We start from the raw sequence: 13,112 nt of genomic DNA on the forward strand, positions 1-13,112 counted from the left end.
GGCAGAATAGAGATGAAAGGAGGAAAGTACTTTCATTGAATGACCTTGTGGGGCTTTCCTTCAATAAGAAGTTTTATCAAGCCAGACTTGCAGGGGGGTGGGGTGGGGGGGGTGGGGGGGGGTAAACGGTTCTCTTGACAGCCTTACAATACTCAGTTTTTTCTACTTCAAATTTATTTTACATCTGCTTTTTTTCTCCTAAAGTTGGGTTGTAGCAAACTAACGACATGTTTTGAGTTGAAGGGTGTCTATGCTTAACTTTCAAATCGTTAGCGGAATGTGGCCGCCCAATTTACAAGACGTAAAGACAAATAGATCTTCATGCAATCGCTGCGCACCTTTAATAGGACTCTTAAGCCCTCTCAAGATCTACAGGGTGGGAAACTCCTTGAGAATTTGTGTTTATGCTGAGCACTAGACAAAAGATCACTTAGCGCTGACTGTATGAATGGCTCAAAGAATAGGCTAAAGTGAAGTAGACTGTAGAAGAGTAAAGAAGAGCACCTTCTCCACTTCTGTACGTGGGGAAAGACATCTCCCCCCCTTTGGAAGGAAGGGAAGAGGGATAGAAGAAAGAGGAGGGAAATGCCAGCTAGAGGGAAATATTTTAGCCTACGCCGTGTGTCGGCTACTGTTGTTGATGTTGTTGATATTTTCGTCAGACACTCTCCACCCATCCCTCCCATCCATTCACAAATAATTCAATTAAGGCAAATATTTGTATGTGTGTTGTCGGTGTGTGTATGTGTGGCGGGGCGGGGTGGGATGGTTCCCCACATATACGCACACACACAGCCCACCTGACAAAGAAGACAGATTTTTTCCTCCACTCTCCCTCACTTCTCTGATCTTCTACAAGCTTCATCCTCCTCCCTATTCTTCACTTCTTTTGCTAGTTGTTGTCGGTAAACATTAGAGACGATTCGCACAGTCGTGTAACCCTGCCACATGCACAAATAAAAAGGGCAAACTGGAGCTTGATTAATCTGACCCGGAAATTTTGCCGACAGCGTGGGAGAATCAATGGACGATGTAGACGTCTGATTTCACGATAAAATTAAGTTACAAAAGTGGGAGTTTGTAGGACCAGAAATCTATGATGGAGAGAACTCGAGAAAGGAGAGTAAGAGCTTGCCGAATCTACCGCACATGCCGTTCGCGTTGTCGGACGTGGAGTGCGGATAAACCCAGAAGGACGAGGAGAAATTTCCCAGTGAGACCAGCCCACCACACACGCAGGTAGGCACTTCCACATACCGAGTTGCCTTTGCAGTGGGCAACTTTGGATCCACTTCCTCTTTTTTTCCACACCGCTACCATCAAAGACTTTGGCTCGAAATCTGGCCCAGCTGAGCTGCCTTTGGCACATGTAACGATGCTGTTTGTGTGAGTGTTTTTCTCGAGCTAAAAACAACCCAGCAGCTGTATCCATTGTCCACTTATTCATCCGCACCTCTCATACACCTTAGCTCTATTCACTGTCAAAATAATCATTTAGTGAATTAACCCTGCACCAGTTTCACTTCCCAGTTGTGGGAAAATATAAGATGAGAACCGAAGAATTGCGACGTGATTCATGGGTGAAGTGTTTGCGTAGTTTCTAGCTAATCGCTTAATGCTTTAAAGCGCAGCCTGCAACAACTGTTAACCCCATGACCCAGAGGAAATTTAAAACTATTAGTCATGGCTCCGAGGTCATTGAGCAGTTTTCCTGCAGATTAAATTTAATCCACTTTAGGAACTTCCTATCTCGATGAAAAGAGTTGACACATGGAAGAGCGTTTTCCTCCTCCTATTGACACCTCAACTTCTTCGGTTGCAAGGTTTTGTTCAGGCCTATCGACGTATGAGTATTGCAGTGAATGGATCTACGGTGAACCCCCACTACTGGTACCGCCAACCGCCTTCTGGTCTACCGTCCTGGTACTCCCGTAGTAGTACCACCTTTCGCAATCACAAGGTCTTCCAGCTTCGCTTCCTTACCCAATCAGATGTCAGATGCAATGACGGAACAAGGGCAGGGTTAGTGGCCTTCTTAAATACGAAGTAAATGTGTAAACCAGAAATACTTTTTTCACTAAAATTGGAGAAATTGTTTTAATCGAAGTTACAAATTTGCAACTTCAAGGTTAGACATCACTCAGAAAACTCACTCAAACCACATACAAATGCATGCATTAAAAATCGATAATCAATTATTGATTCTTACTCAGCAATCGGTAGTCACTTCTGCTGGGCCACTTTACTGACGCTATGGGGTGCCTTCACTTGCGGTTCTGTGCGAATTGACTGTTGACTTAAACCCTGAAAGGAATGTTAATTTAAAAAATTACTTATGCTCCTTGGTAAATATAAAGCTTGAAGACCTATTTATTTCATTTTACTGACAACTCCTTTGATCTGTGTTTACCTGCCGACTGCATTGGCTCATCAAATGTAGCTTACAAACACAAAGATTGGTAAGATGGAAACATCTACTGCCTTTATTACACGTAACTTGAAGGAATGGTGAAAAGTTTGGACTATTCATCTAGAAATGTTCTTAATCTACAAGCCAAGAAAACGTTTTACGGAAGACGCAGGCAGATATGAGGAAATCGGTTCGTGCCAATTAGGCGTGCTCCTGAGAGGAGAAGAAGGCCTTTTTCTCTTGTGCCACCCCGGTAAATGCTGATTTGGCAGTCTTTGATTAGTTCAAAGTTGTCTTGGTCATGCTTGAAAAGCCTGACCTTCATGAATTTCGTCGGCTTCCTTCCCTGCCTCCACGCTTGTGTGCCAAACTTCTTCTTCTTGTTCTTCTTGGTCAAAAAGTGAAAAAGTTCCGTATTTGTCGGCAAAGACGGCGATGCCTTTCATGCTGTTATTTTTGTCAACGGACTAGGCTTCCCAAGTTCACTAAATCACTCCTAAATTTTCCATTTCTACTCAGGTTAGCGTCAGTTATCCGACAGTGCATTTACCCTTGACTGTGCAGAACAATGAACCGCACTTTGGAAAGTCTTATCAAGCTTGTCTAACACGAAGAAATATTTGGTAATTTTGGTCTAATTTATTACCATTTTGGGTGCAGAAAACTCGCCTTTTCTTTGGGAATCTCTGCATCAAAGTTACCACAAGATTCAAGATTCTTTCCTCCGAAGCCTAAGAAATAATTGGTATATCATCCAAAGCAATCACTTCACCTTACTACTTAACATGTTTTCCATCAGGATCTCAGAGGAGACTCAACTTTTACAGGTAGGATATTTTACTGTCCAGCGCAAATATCCACTACTTTTTCAGAGCCTGTTGTTTCAAACAAAACTAATATCTTTGTTAGAAGTGGTTGTCACAGCATGATAAGATACGTGTTAGCGGCGTGACAACGTTGCATTTACGTAGCATTGGCAGAGAGGGTGTTCGTAAACTTCAAAGTGATAGCAATGTTTTACTATTTAGATCAGAATTAAAGAAAGCGGGGTTAAAAGCTTTCTGCTTTCTCAAATTCAGAGGAGTTGTATCTCATTTCTTGCCTAGTTAGGACACTCCTTTTGCCGGTATGTCGGCACGGAGGCTGCAAAGCTTTGAACAAAATTTTTGTGCATCTCCACCAATTAGCAGTAGGCTTTTTGGGGTAGGCCTCCCTGCATTGAAAGGTCACGGCAGGATGTGATGTGAGCTTTTGGCCGATACAAACGCTCGCTGGGAGAAGAAAAAGAAGGCGAAGAGGGAGCAGGAGAAGAAGCGAGAGGAACTATCTGTCGGATTATCGGTGATTTCTTTAACTGACTGTTTCGTAAAAAAGGGCGAATATTTCATGTTGATTTAGGGCGCTTTTGTGTAGTTTGCAGACCAGATATTATGAGATGCAAACTTACCACAAGTTTGTGGATAAACCGCTGAAGAGAAAATAGATTAAAATTAAATTACAAATGGAAGAAATGATTAAGTAAATTCGGTGGTAGCTCCAGTGGGATGAGTTGTGAAGAGGTGACGATAAAATTAATTGCTGGCGTTCTTTCCTGTTTCTTGCCTTTTATCGTTTTGTATCTCTATCTTCTGGTAATAAGACCACCTGCCAGGAATCTGCACCCATGAGGTTTTATTCGCTCACACAAGAAATTGAGGGGAGTGGAAGAGATCGGTCGTTTGACAGCCGACGTCGTACTGACAGGTCTCCACGTTCCAGCGCCTGACATCTGAAAGAATGAATATACGAGTGGAATTCGCTGCTGCTCCTGCTTCTGTTGCTGCTTATCGTTCTACCGAAATAATCAGTGGTCAGATTGGGGTGTCAAAAATGCGCGCTTTTTTGCTTTTTTTTCCCCAGACAATAAAAACATCGTATTAGAGATTTTCTACCATTTTTCGTGATATGATGAAAGTACTTTCGTATTGAATATTTTGTTTTCAATCGCGCCTACCTTTTCGCAATCATGCGCTTCTTTCATTCACTGATGTCCTCAATTCGGAATATGTCAAGGGTGAAGTAAACAATAAAAAGTCATTAAAGGAGTTATTCATCAGTTATTCTTTTGTAAACTGTGATTCGAATTGTACCTTACGTAAATTAAGCAGACAATAAGAGTTATTTTGGTCAAAATGCTGCAGTTACTTAATGAAAGGTACAAGTCATTAGTTAACTTTGTTGCCCATGCTACTGATAAAGGTAATGAGTAGAACTTGTCTTTAATTGGAACACCGGCTAAAGTACAAGTTACTCGACGTTTCACAGCTACTACGTCCGACGTTCAAAGGACCTAAAATCACGAAATTGGCTGATCTACCTCGAGGGTGGGTGGTACTGCTTCGACGAGGCGACGTGCATCTCTCGACAGATCACGAATCATGCCCTCTTCTCCTCTCGCACCTGGCACATGATTCGGTACAGTGAGTTATCCGCATTAACATTTTAACAGCTTATTTATAGTCGGTGGTGTGCTCTCCTGGGACGATCGGATTAATCCCAATTACCACAACTACAATACAATGTAAGTTATTGCTCATGAGGATTCTAATCCCTTCTAGATTCGTCCCTTACTGTTCCAGCGATCTGTGGACTGGCAAGAAACGTGAAAGAACCGGAGGTAAGGTCATTCAAAGGCCTTTTTTAAGAGAGTATGAAAAATTGCTTATTGCCTTATTAAGTAAAAAGAGCAAGATATTTTATTGACTTCAGGCTACTACTTTCATGGATCAAGAATTCTAACTGCGGTTATAGATGATTTACTCAGACAACCAGAGTTTACCAGAGTCGATAAAGTCGTATTTTCAGGCTCCAGGTTAGTGATCAAGTGTCCCATGCTCATCAAACTAATGCGCAGTCTTTCAAACGCCCTATTTTTTCCCATCATTCATTTTTTAATAATTTAACGTGGATTTATCTATTTTCTAATTACTGCACTCAATTAAAAAATATCGCTTTAAAGATGTGACATTGATGCTGAACCTTAATGTGCTGATGTTTTTAATGGAAATGTGGCAACATCTTTGACAGTGCTGGTGGCATTGGTGTGATGCTGAACATTGATCGCTTGGCAAGGCGACTGCGTCGGGGTCTACGTTATCGAAGGTGGCGGCAGTCTACGCGAAATTACAGTAGGCTCCAAATCAGCGGACTAGTTGACTCTGCCTGGTTCCTCAATTATCCTACTTACGCGCAGGCCTATTCAGGCAGCTGTACCAGCATTTACGATTGCCCTCCTGAGGAGGGTATCCTTCGTGGAATAGGGTGGGAATCTTTCAAAACATTATGCTCACACTATGCATCGGTTTACATACATCTGCTTTACCTGTACTTCTGTAGCCTATGGCAACCGCGAATTCCAAGACGATGTAGAATGGCACAGGGGAAGAAGAACTTCTGGCAATGCTACCTGGGGCCCGTAATCTACTCCCACCTTCGAAGTAAGCTTGTTTGGTCTCTGAATTTGTACTGAAAACGTACAAGTAGACAGACTAGATCCACAAATCAGAAGTAGAGAGGAGAATTTTGACTCATTAGAATACATCACCAATGGGGTGATTTTCCCATTCCTCTCACTTTACAACTATTCTTCAAGTGTCCAATATTACATCGTTTTAAAATACCCTACTGAAGCAACCAACGCTTGTTAGGTACTCAGGAATCTACACAGATTGCTGCTAAGGGTATATTTTACGTATTGCATGAAGATAAACAGTTTGACATCATATAAGTGTTTAACCGGGTTTTTTGTTTGGCCCAACTACTTAAGTGATAAACAGGCCTTTATAAAGCCATGGACAAAACAAAGATCCAGACTGAAGATAGGGGGACCTAAGTCACTCTTTCGATGGGCAGATGGATGTAAATATGCATGAGAGCAAGTATGAATTGTTTTCGGGCCTGGTTTTTCAACCAGGCCCGAAATTCTGTCCTTGGTTAACGAGACTCATTAGCAAGCAGCTGGTCATCAAAATGGATGGCCACGTAAATTACTTTCATGATAGTGGTTCTTCATTATGCTCGTGGAGTTTTGTGAAGCTAACATGTCCTGTTTAGCATTACCGATGATGTTAGAAGCGGAAGCAGTGGTGTGAGAACTTTGGGTTAGCTTATGCGTAATTAAAAAGATAGAGTAAGCCAATTTTAGGTGTCTAGTAAGCCCTCTACCCATAGTGACTGCAGGGCAATGTAATTAGGAGGTAAAGTTGATGGATGGTGGTAAAAGTCGTGTGCTGGCATGCTCAATCCACCTTTCGCAGAGTTACCTTTTAGCAATTACGTGTGCATACCTCCAACTGAGGCATCTCATCTTCTAAATTTATTAGCTTGGGGATTTGCCTTTGAATGGTTGGTTAACTATGAGTTGCTCAACACGAAAAAAGTGAAGCAACACTTTGCCCAAAATACCTATTTCTGATGAAGAAGTGGACGCTGTGAATTAGTAATGGCTTAAAAGGACAAACAAAACCCATATTTCCTTAAACATAATCCCACATCATCTTAAAGACCTTTAGACCGAGGTTAACTTTCCCCACCCCTAAATGCACTCTTAAAGGGACAAAGGTAATTTCCGTTAGTTTATTCATGAGCATAGCCTATGCGATGATTTTGGAGTAGAAATTTAATTGCTTGACATGAAATTACTCCGACTGTGTTAGGATTGGTTACAACCAGTGGGCATAGTCTGATAACTAGCACATGTCACATATTTGTGACGTCACATGCACATGATGCTGATAGCAAACGCATTACCTGAGCTTTTGAATGACTTCTACAAGGAAAGCACCTTAAATTGTCAGTTCATGCTTTTTGACCAAGCCCAAATGTAAGTGATTCCACCCTTTGTAATAGCTGACTTATTTTTGGCAAAAAGAGATATTTACTGAACGAATTCAACGGTTTTTGTTCAAGCACCTACCTTCATCATCCAAAGTCTCTTTGACGAAGCCCAATTGCAAATGAGTAGAGCCATTCTCTTGACTGGTGGTTCCTACAACAAACTGGCCTACATTCAGAATTTAGGCAAAGCTGTTGCCAAGAGTCTCGACACTGTCCAGTGAGTTTAACACTTTTCTTACGGTTCCTTTTAAAGTGGTTTTAAGTTGTGCACATATAGCGGTGATTTTACTACTTTCACCTTTAGGGGTGTCTTTGCACCTGCTTGCACAGACCATGAGATTCTTACCACCAAGTAAGTGCTCCCTCAATATGCTTTATGCTCAACAAAATACGTACTTTAATTTGCTTAAATGTGGCCACCAAGGCGTGGTCAAAGTTGAAGATATTGCTGTCTTCGTAGTTCTTCATTTGAGAGTCCGCGTAGATTTAGCAATCCATCGTAAATACCTTTGTGCTATATCCAGCCAATAAAATGATCTAAGTTGGTGTTCTTTCGAGCTATTCTCGGAGGCGCTAGAAGGCAAAAACGTTGCCATAGGCACTCAAGGAGGTGTGACAACTGGTGCCAGAGTAATCGAAACAGGCACAACTCAAATTAGATTATGTGGGAGCCCTTTATACTACACGATAAAGAGTAGAAAAAAAAAACGAAAAATACATGATTAGAGCATGTGCCATTTCAAATTAAAAAAGTACCATTTCATCAAAGTAGTCTTAAATGTTGCATCGTTGTTGTGTGCATAGGCAAGTGAACTTTGAAATCTGACCACACAAAGGGCACCTATTCAAAAGGCGACTTAACGCAACACAAAGTAAATTTTAGATCTCGGCGTAAAAGTGATTGCCACTCCTCATTTTGAAGATGGCGCAACGAACTTTTAAAAAAGTCTTTTACGTCCTTTGATGGAAAGATACGTTAAAATGCCTATAAAATGATTGAACTTAGTTAGTTCTGGGATTAGCTCTTCAAAAGTATGCTTAAAGAAGTTGGCTTTAAATGTTATATTTATCAAATTAGAGGTGTACATTTTAACCTCGTCCGCCTTTAGCCATTGGGCCCAACTAATGGTGGATTCGCAAAGCCTACATGACACCCTCATGGCATGGGACGCTCACTTGACTCGGTACGTCTTCCTTTAATTGGTGGAGTTATTTGTAAAGCTCTATCCTAGTTCATAATTCATTTTGGGCTACGTCTACCGGCTACGCAGAAAATCCAGACACATACACTAATTTGCTACAGGCTATAAGCAAGGAAGAGGTAACATTTTAAAGACCATCATATCGTCTAAAGGAATCTTAAAACCGTATAGAAGGGTTGAGAGACCGGTGGCGTTGAGGTCATAAGTCGGCTTTTCACCGTCCATCTTAGCGGAGACAGGAAAATCTATATAATAAAATTCAAGCATGCAGCTAATCTATTCTTTTGAGCATTGCCCTTGACGCTTGCCTTGTCACTCTTCGAGTGAATGGATGGTTTCACATCTAGAGATTGATCGTGTTTGATGCTCAGTAATAAGCGTATTCCTAACGTCAATCTCTTTTTGCAAAAAGTATTTGCTTTAAAACAAAGCTGTTCAATATAAGGCAACATTCTGTTTATGATCCAGTTTTCAACTTCATCATTATTCCGCTACTTTCCATTCACCTATCTGGTTCATCTCTGAGTTTCTGTGGTAGGGGGAGACCCTGACGACACCTGATTTAGGGCTTCACCAGTATTGTCAACCAAATTCTGCAGAACTCAGAAAGAAATAGCTCCTAAAAATCGGCACATTTTTAAGAAATTTTTTGGTGCTAGTTACAACAGATTATTATCTACACCAGGCGTTTCCTCCTATCACATCTTAATGAAGCATTTAGTCAATGAAATTGACATCGCTTTTGTCGCGGGCGGATTGCTTAACGTTGTCATCAATGTAGGTGTTATAAATATTCCCAGTCAGGATATATTTGCACAATAAGTGAATGGACACACTGTGAGGCTGATGGTGGAGGAATTAGATGACCTGCGTATCTAAAATACTAAATGAAGTTGACTTGCCAGATCACAAATCGGATAGGAGGACACACGTGGCATTGTAAGTGAGTTTGAAATAGAAATTTCCCACTCATTTCGGTTCATCGTTCCGAAATAGCCCTCAAACAACTGCCACCGACAAATTGGAATCCAGCGTAGCATTTGATTGGGTTAATTGAGTGGCGATTGTTGGCCGTTGGATGGGAGTCGATATTTGTGTCGTATGTTTAAATTGTGAACGTATTACAGGACTTTAAAGCTATAAAATGAACACTCAAGGCTAATTACATGAAAAACAAAAGCAACACTGTGCATTTGTTGATTATTTAGGTGGCGTCGCTACCCCGACTGGTATTTCCACCTCCAATCACCCCGATGTCCGTACCGAGGAGAGACGGGACATTCAAGGTCACCTGATTACTCCTTGCAGGGGACCCATCAGCCTCATCAACTGAACTCCTCGATGATCTTCCTCTCCAAGCTGGTAGCGGTGTTGAACCGTCCCAAGACAGACAAGTCGGCGATGCGTGGAGGTCGAGAGCATGCGACCCGCCGAAGCCCTCGTGATCTACTTCGAACTCATCCGCCTTTCCGTTTTCGCGTTGTTGACAGGTGCTCTCTAGACGTCGGTCCAGACGATGAGGTTGTGGTCGTGGGCGAGAGCTTTAGTGCTGCAGTATCAGGCAATCTGGCGGCTGCATGTGCAGGTCGATCACACATGACCCCGCTGTGCAATCCCTCGTGTCGCACGCTCACGCATCCCCACACCATGGAGAGACTGAGTGTGGTCTCACTCTATGAACTCTACGGTGTAGATTCAGCCCAACTTGCCGCCAATATCGGGGTCTCTGTTACCCAGTTGAAGGCGCTACCTGTGAAAATGCAAATGCAGATGCTCTTTTGCCTACCAGTCTAGATATTTGTACACTTACTCAAGCACACACAAACACATATACACACAATCATGCAGAGGCATTCCAAAGGCAACAGTATTTATTCATATCTGCGCACAAACACACAGAGAGAAGTGACAGGTAGCCGTGGTGCACTTATGCGGAGGAACTGCGAATTGCCAGTACGTACAGGGTAGAAGATGAAGAGATGCAGTCATTTTGAAAGACTTTTTTTTGAGACGAGGAGGAGAGCATTTATCACGCAGATTGATAGTTTCCCCTCCTCTTCTTTCTCTACTCCACCCGTCCCACGTCCCTCCCACCCCCCCCCCACACTACTGTCAATAACAACAATTTCACCGTTATAACTATTGCTACTGCAACTGCTGCATTAAAGCCTGTCGAAGTTTGCCCTGATGCATCTCACGTGTGACTGTTCAGGTCATCGTTGAAAGAGCATCTCATTTGAATGTTGCAAGATTCGGGGTATACACGTGTGGGAACCTTCCGTCTCCCAATGCAGAAGTCTAGAGAGATGAAGATTTGACTCTACCTTACAGATGGTGTCTTGTAGACTTTTCAAGGAAGGATGAATACTTTGTCGGAACTCCTTTTGAAGGCAAGCTTGAAAGAAGCTTTATAATGAATGCATAAAAAGGCTGGAAGTCTATCGACAGAACTATCGCACCTGGGTGGCAACAGAATCACTGAAAGCAAAACTAGTTCTGTTGCATTGGATGTCGTTCACAGATTGGGAGGAGCCGCTAAATGACCAGATCTGGAAGATGCGGCACCCGATTGATAAAAGGCCTACTAGATGAGGTGAGTAGGAGATTGTCAGTTCAGCGTTGTCTTACACAAAAGCTGGATCGCCTGCCTGGCCATTCATTCGGTAAGCAGAATGGGTAATTGTGGCAGGAGAAAGGAACAATCAAGAATAAATGGAAGGGCGTTAGGGAAATCAGGATTTTCTTTTAAGTAAGCTTTCTCCTTGGACAATTTATTTTGATGGATTCAACCACGTTGGAGTGGGATTTGACATTGACCACTTAATGCGTACTTTCAAGGGACACTAGCAATTAAATTGGGACTATTGACGTGTTTAAAGAATAAAAAGTAGGAACAATGAACAGTACAACGCTCACTTTTCCCCTCTTCCCCCCACCCACATTATTTCCCACTGCTGCATTTACAAACTTATTACGATATCCTACTAATGTCTGTCACAGAAACTTCTGCTTTTTGGATAGTTTGTCCCATGACAGATAATGCATCTACTAAAATGCTTAAGATTAAGAATTTGATTTCCATGATGTCCTGATGTTCACATCTCAGAATGACTGCTGTAGTATCATGCCCCGCTTAAGTGTCCCCTCACTGCACACTGCCGCGGGTTTGAGTTCGATGCTGTTGCATGGCGTCTTGGTGAACAACGCCTGGGGGAGACTGATCCATGCCGACAATATGCACTCAACATTGTCTATTGCACCCCTCAATCGTTCTAGCTTCTAGCTGCCATCATTATTCACCCCGGTTTCGTCTCAGACCCTCCACCTGGGCGTTGACGTCTGAAGTCTATTAAGTACGTCTCCAAGCCCCAAAATATTTGTTACTTGATTGTATCGGTTTCAGGGTGGAGTTTACATTAAATTCTTGAAAGCTCTAACTCGTATTCAAAGACCCAAGTATGATTGACAAAATCAGAATCAGGAAAGGTCAGAGTTCACTATTCTAACAGAATAGAATTAGACACTAAGATATCACGTGTTCGGTAGACATGGAAGCACTCCATTGCTTCATCCCCAAAAACCAATCCACTTAATGCCCCCAAGGCCCTTTCATTTTGGCAGTTAATAGAGGAGTAAAATGACGGGCTGTAACACTGAAAGGATTAAAAGTTCTGTTGATAATTTGCCTAATGAAATCTTGGCATTCCCATCACCTCTTTTTTGGATAAATCGACAGACAACTATTTTTCCTCCAAACGGTATTGTCGGAGAAGGGGTAGTAGGGACCACATTCGAAGCTGGGGCAGAAAAAAGGATCTTTGAATTTGTGTCAGGACTTGCCAAGCCCCTTGAAATCCCTTAAAATACTTCATTCTCAATGTGCTAAGATACAGCCGTATGGCCGCGCCAGCTCTGATGGGTGGAAAGAGCACAGTGGTTTTGTTTCTCCCTTTTTGGGAACTGTTTCAACCATAATACCACCCTTTAGAGCCCGATTTATCAAGTATCCTGAAGTATTTGGGGCTTTGAAAGCATTGAGGAATGGTGCTGATGGGCAACTAAAGTGAATCTGGTAGGTGAACACGGAAACTAGTCTTAGACTTGAGCCTTTCCAAGTGATAGTACTAGATCCTTTAGGTAGACAAAAAATAATTTCCCAGATTTCGAGTTGCTGTAAATAGCCCAAAACTACGGAAAGGTAGCGTGACATGACAATTAGTGTCAATGGCATGTTATTTTGTGGAGGCACTGTTGAATGTTTTTCCTGAAGAAAAGCACTAGCACACACTACACCTTTTGTGCCCAGTGGAGTTGAATGCTTCTAGACGGCCGGCTTGAGAGCATTGTCACGGCACTCATGTGCAAATCTGACATGCCACACTGCCTTGATATAAACATCAATCACTCAACTCTTAAAGTCCGCCATTTTGTTTGACGAGTACAAATAAAATCTCGCATGTCGAGTTGTCATGATCGCACAACTCGATATTGTCGCACCCCGAGTTGACCGGCGTGCAGAAGACCTGAAAACCTATAAACACGGAGGGATGCCAGTGCCATCAAAATTCTGGTAGAATCAGTGGGATCTAAAGAATCAGCGTAGCTAAGCATGCTTAATCAAACAA

At 42.3% G+C, this 13,112-nt stretch overlaps 1 protein-coding gene across 1 annotated transcript; it reads left to right on the top strand. All coding sequences in view use genetic code 11, as the record gives it.

Moving 5' to 3' along the window:
* Window positions 1–1,753: 1,753 nt before the first annotated feature.
* Window positions 1,754–10,281, top strand: EGR_08111 (hypothetical protein; the record flags this gene model as incomplete). Its single annotated transcript, XM_024497360.1, has 10 exons — window positions 1,754–2,022; window positions 4,715–4,869; window positions 4,910–4,970; window positions 5,008–5,066; window positions 5,159–5,261; window positions 5,786–5,886; window positions 7,358–7,502; window positions 7,590–7,637; window positions 8,395–8,469; window positions 9,696–10,281. The coding sequence occupies 10 exons, from the start codon at window positions 1,754–1,756 to the stop codon at window positions 10,279–10,281; spliced, it is 1,602 nt and encodes a 533-aa protein (XP_024348231.1).
* Window positions 10,282–13,112: the final 2,831 nt, after the last annotated feature.

This window comes from Echinococcus granulosus (assembly GCF_000524195.1).
Source record: "Echinococcus granulosus chromosome Unknown EG_S00096, whole genome shotgun sequence".
In the NCBI taxonomy this organism is placed as follows: domain Eukaryota; kingdom Metazoa; phylum Platyhelminthes; class Cestoda; order Cyclophyllidea; family Taeniidae; genus Echinococcus; species Echinococcus granulosus.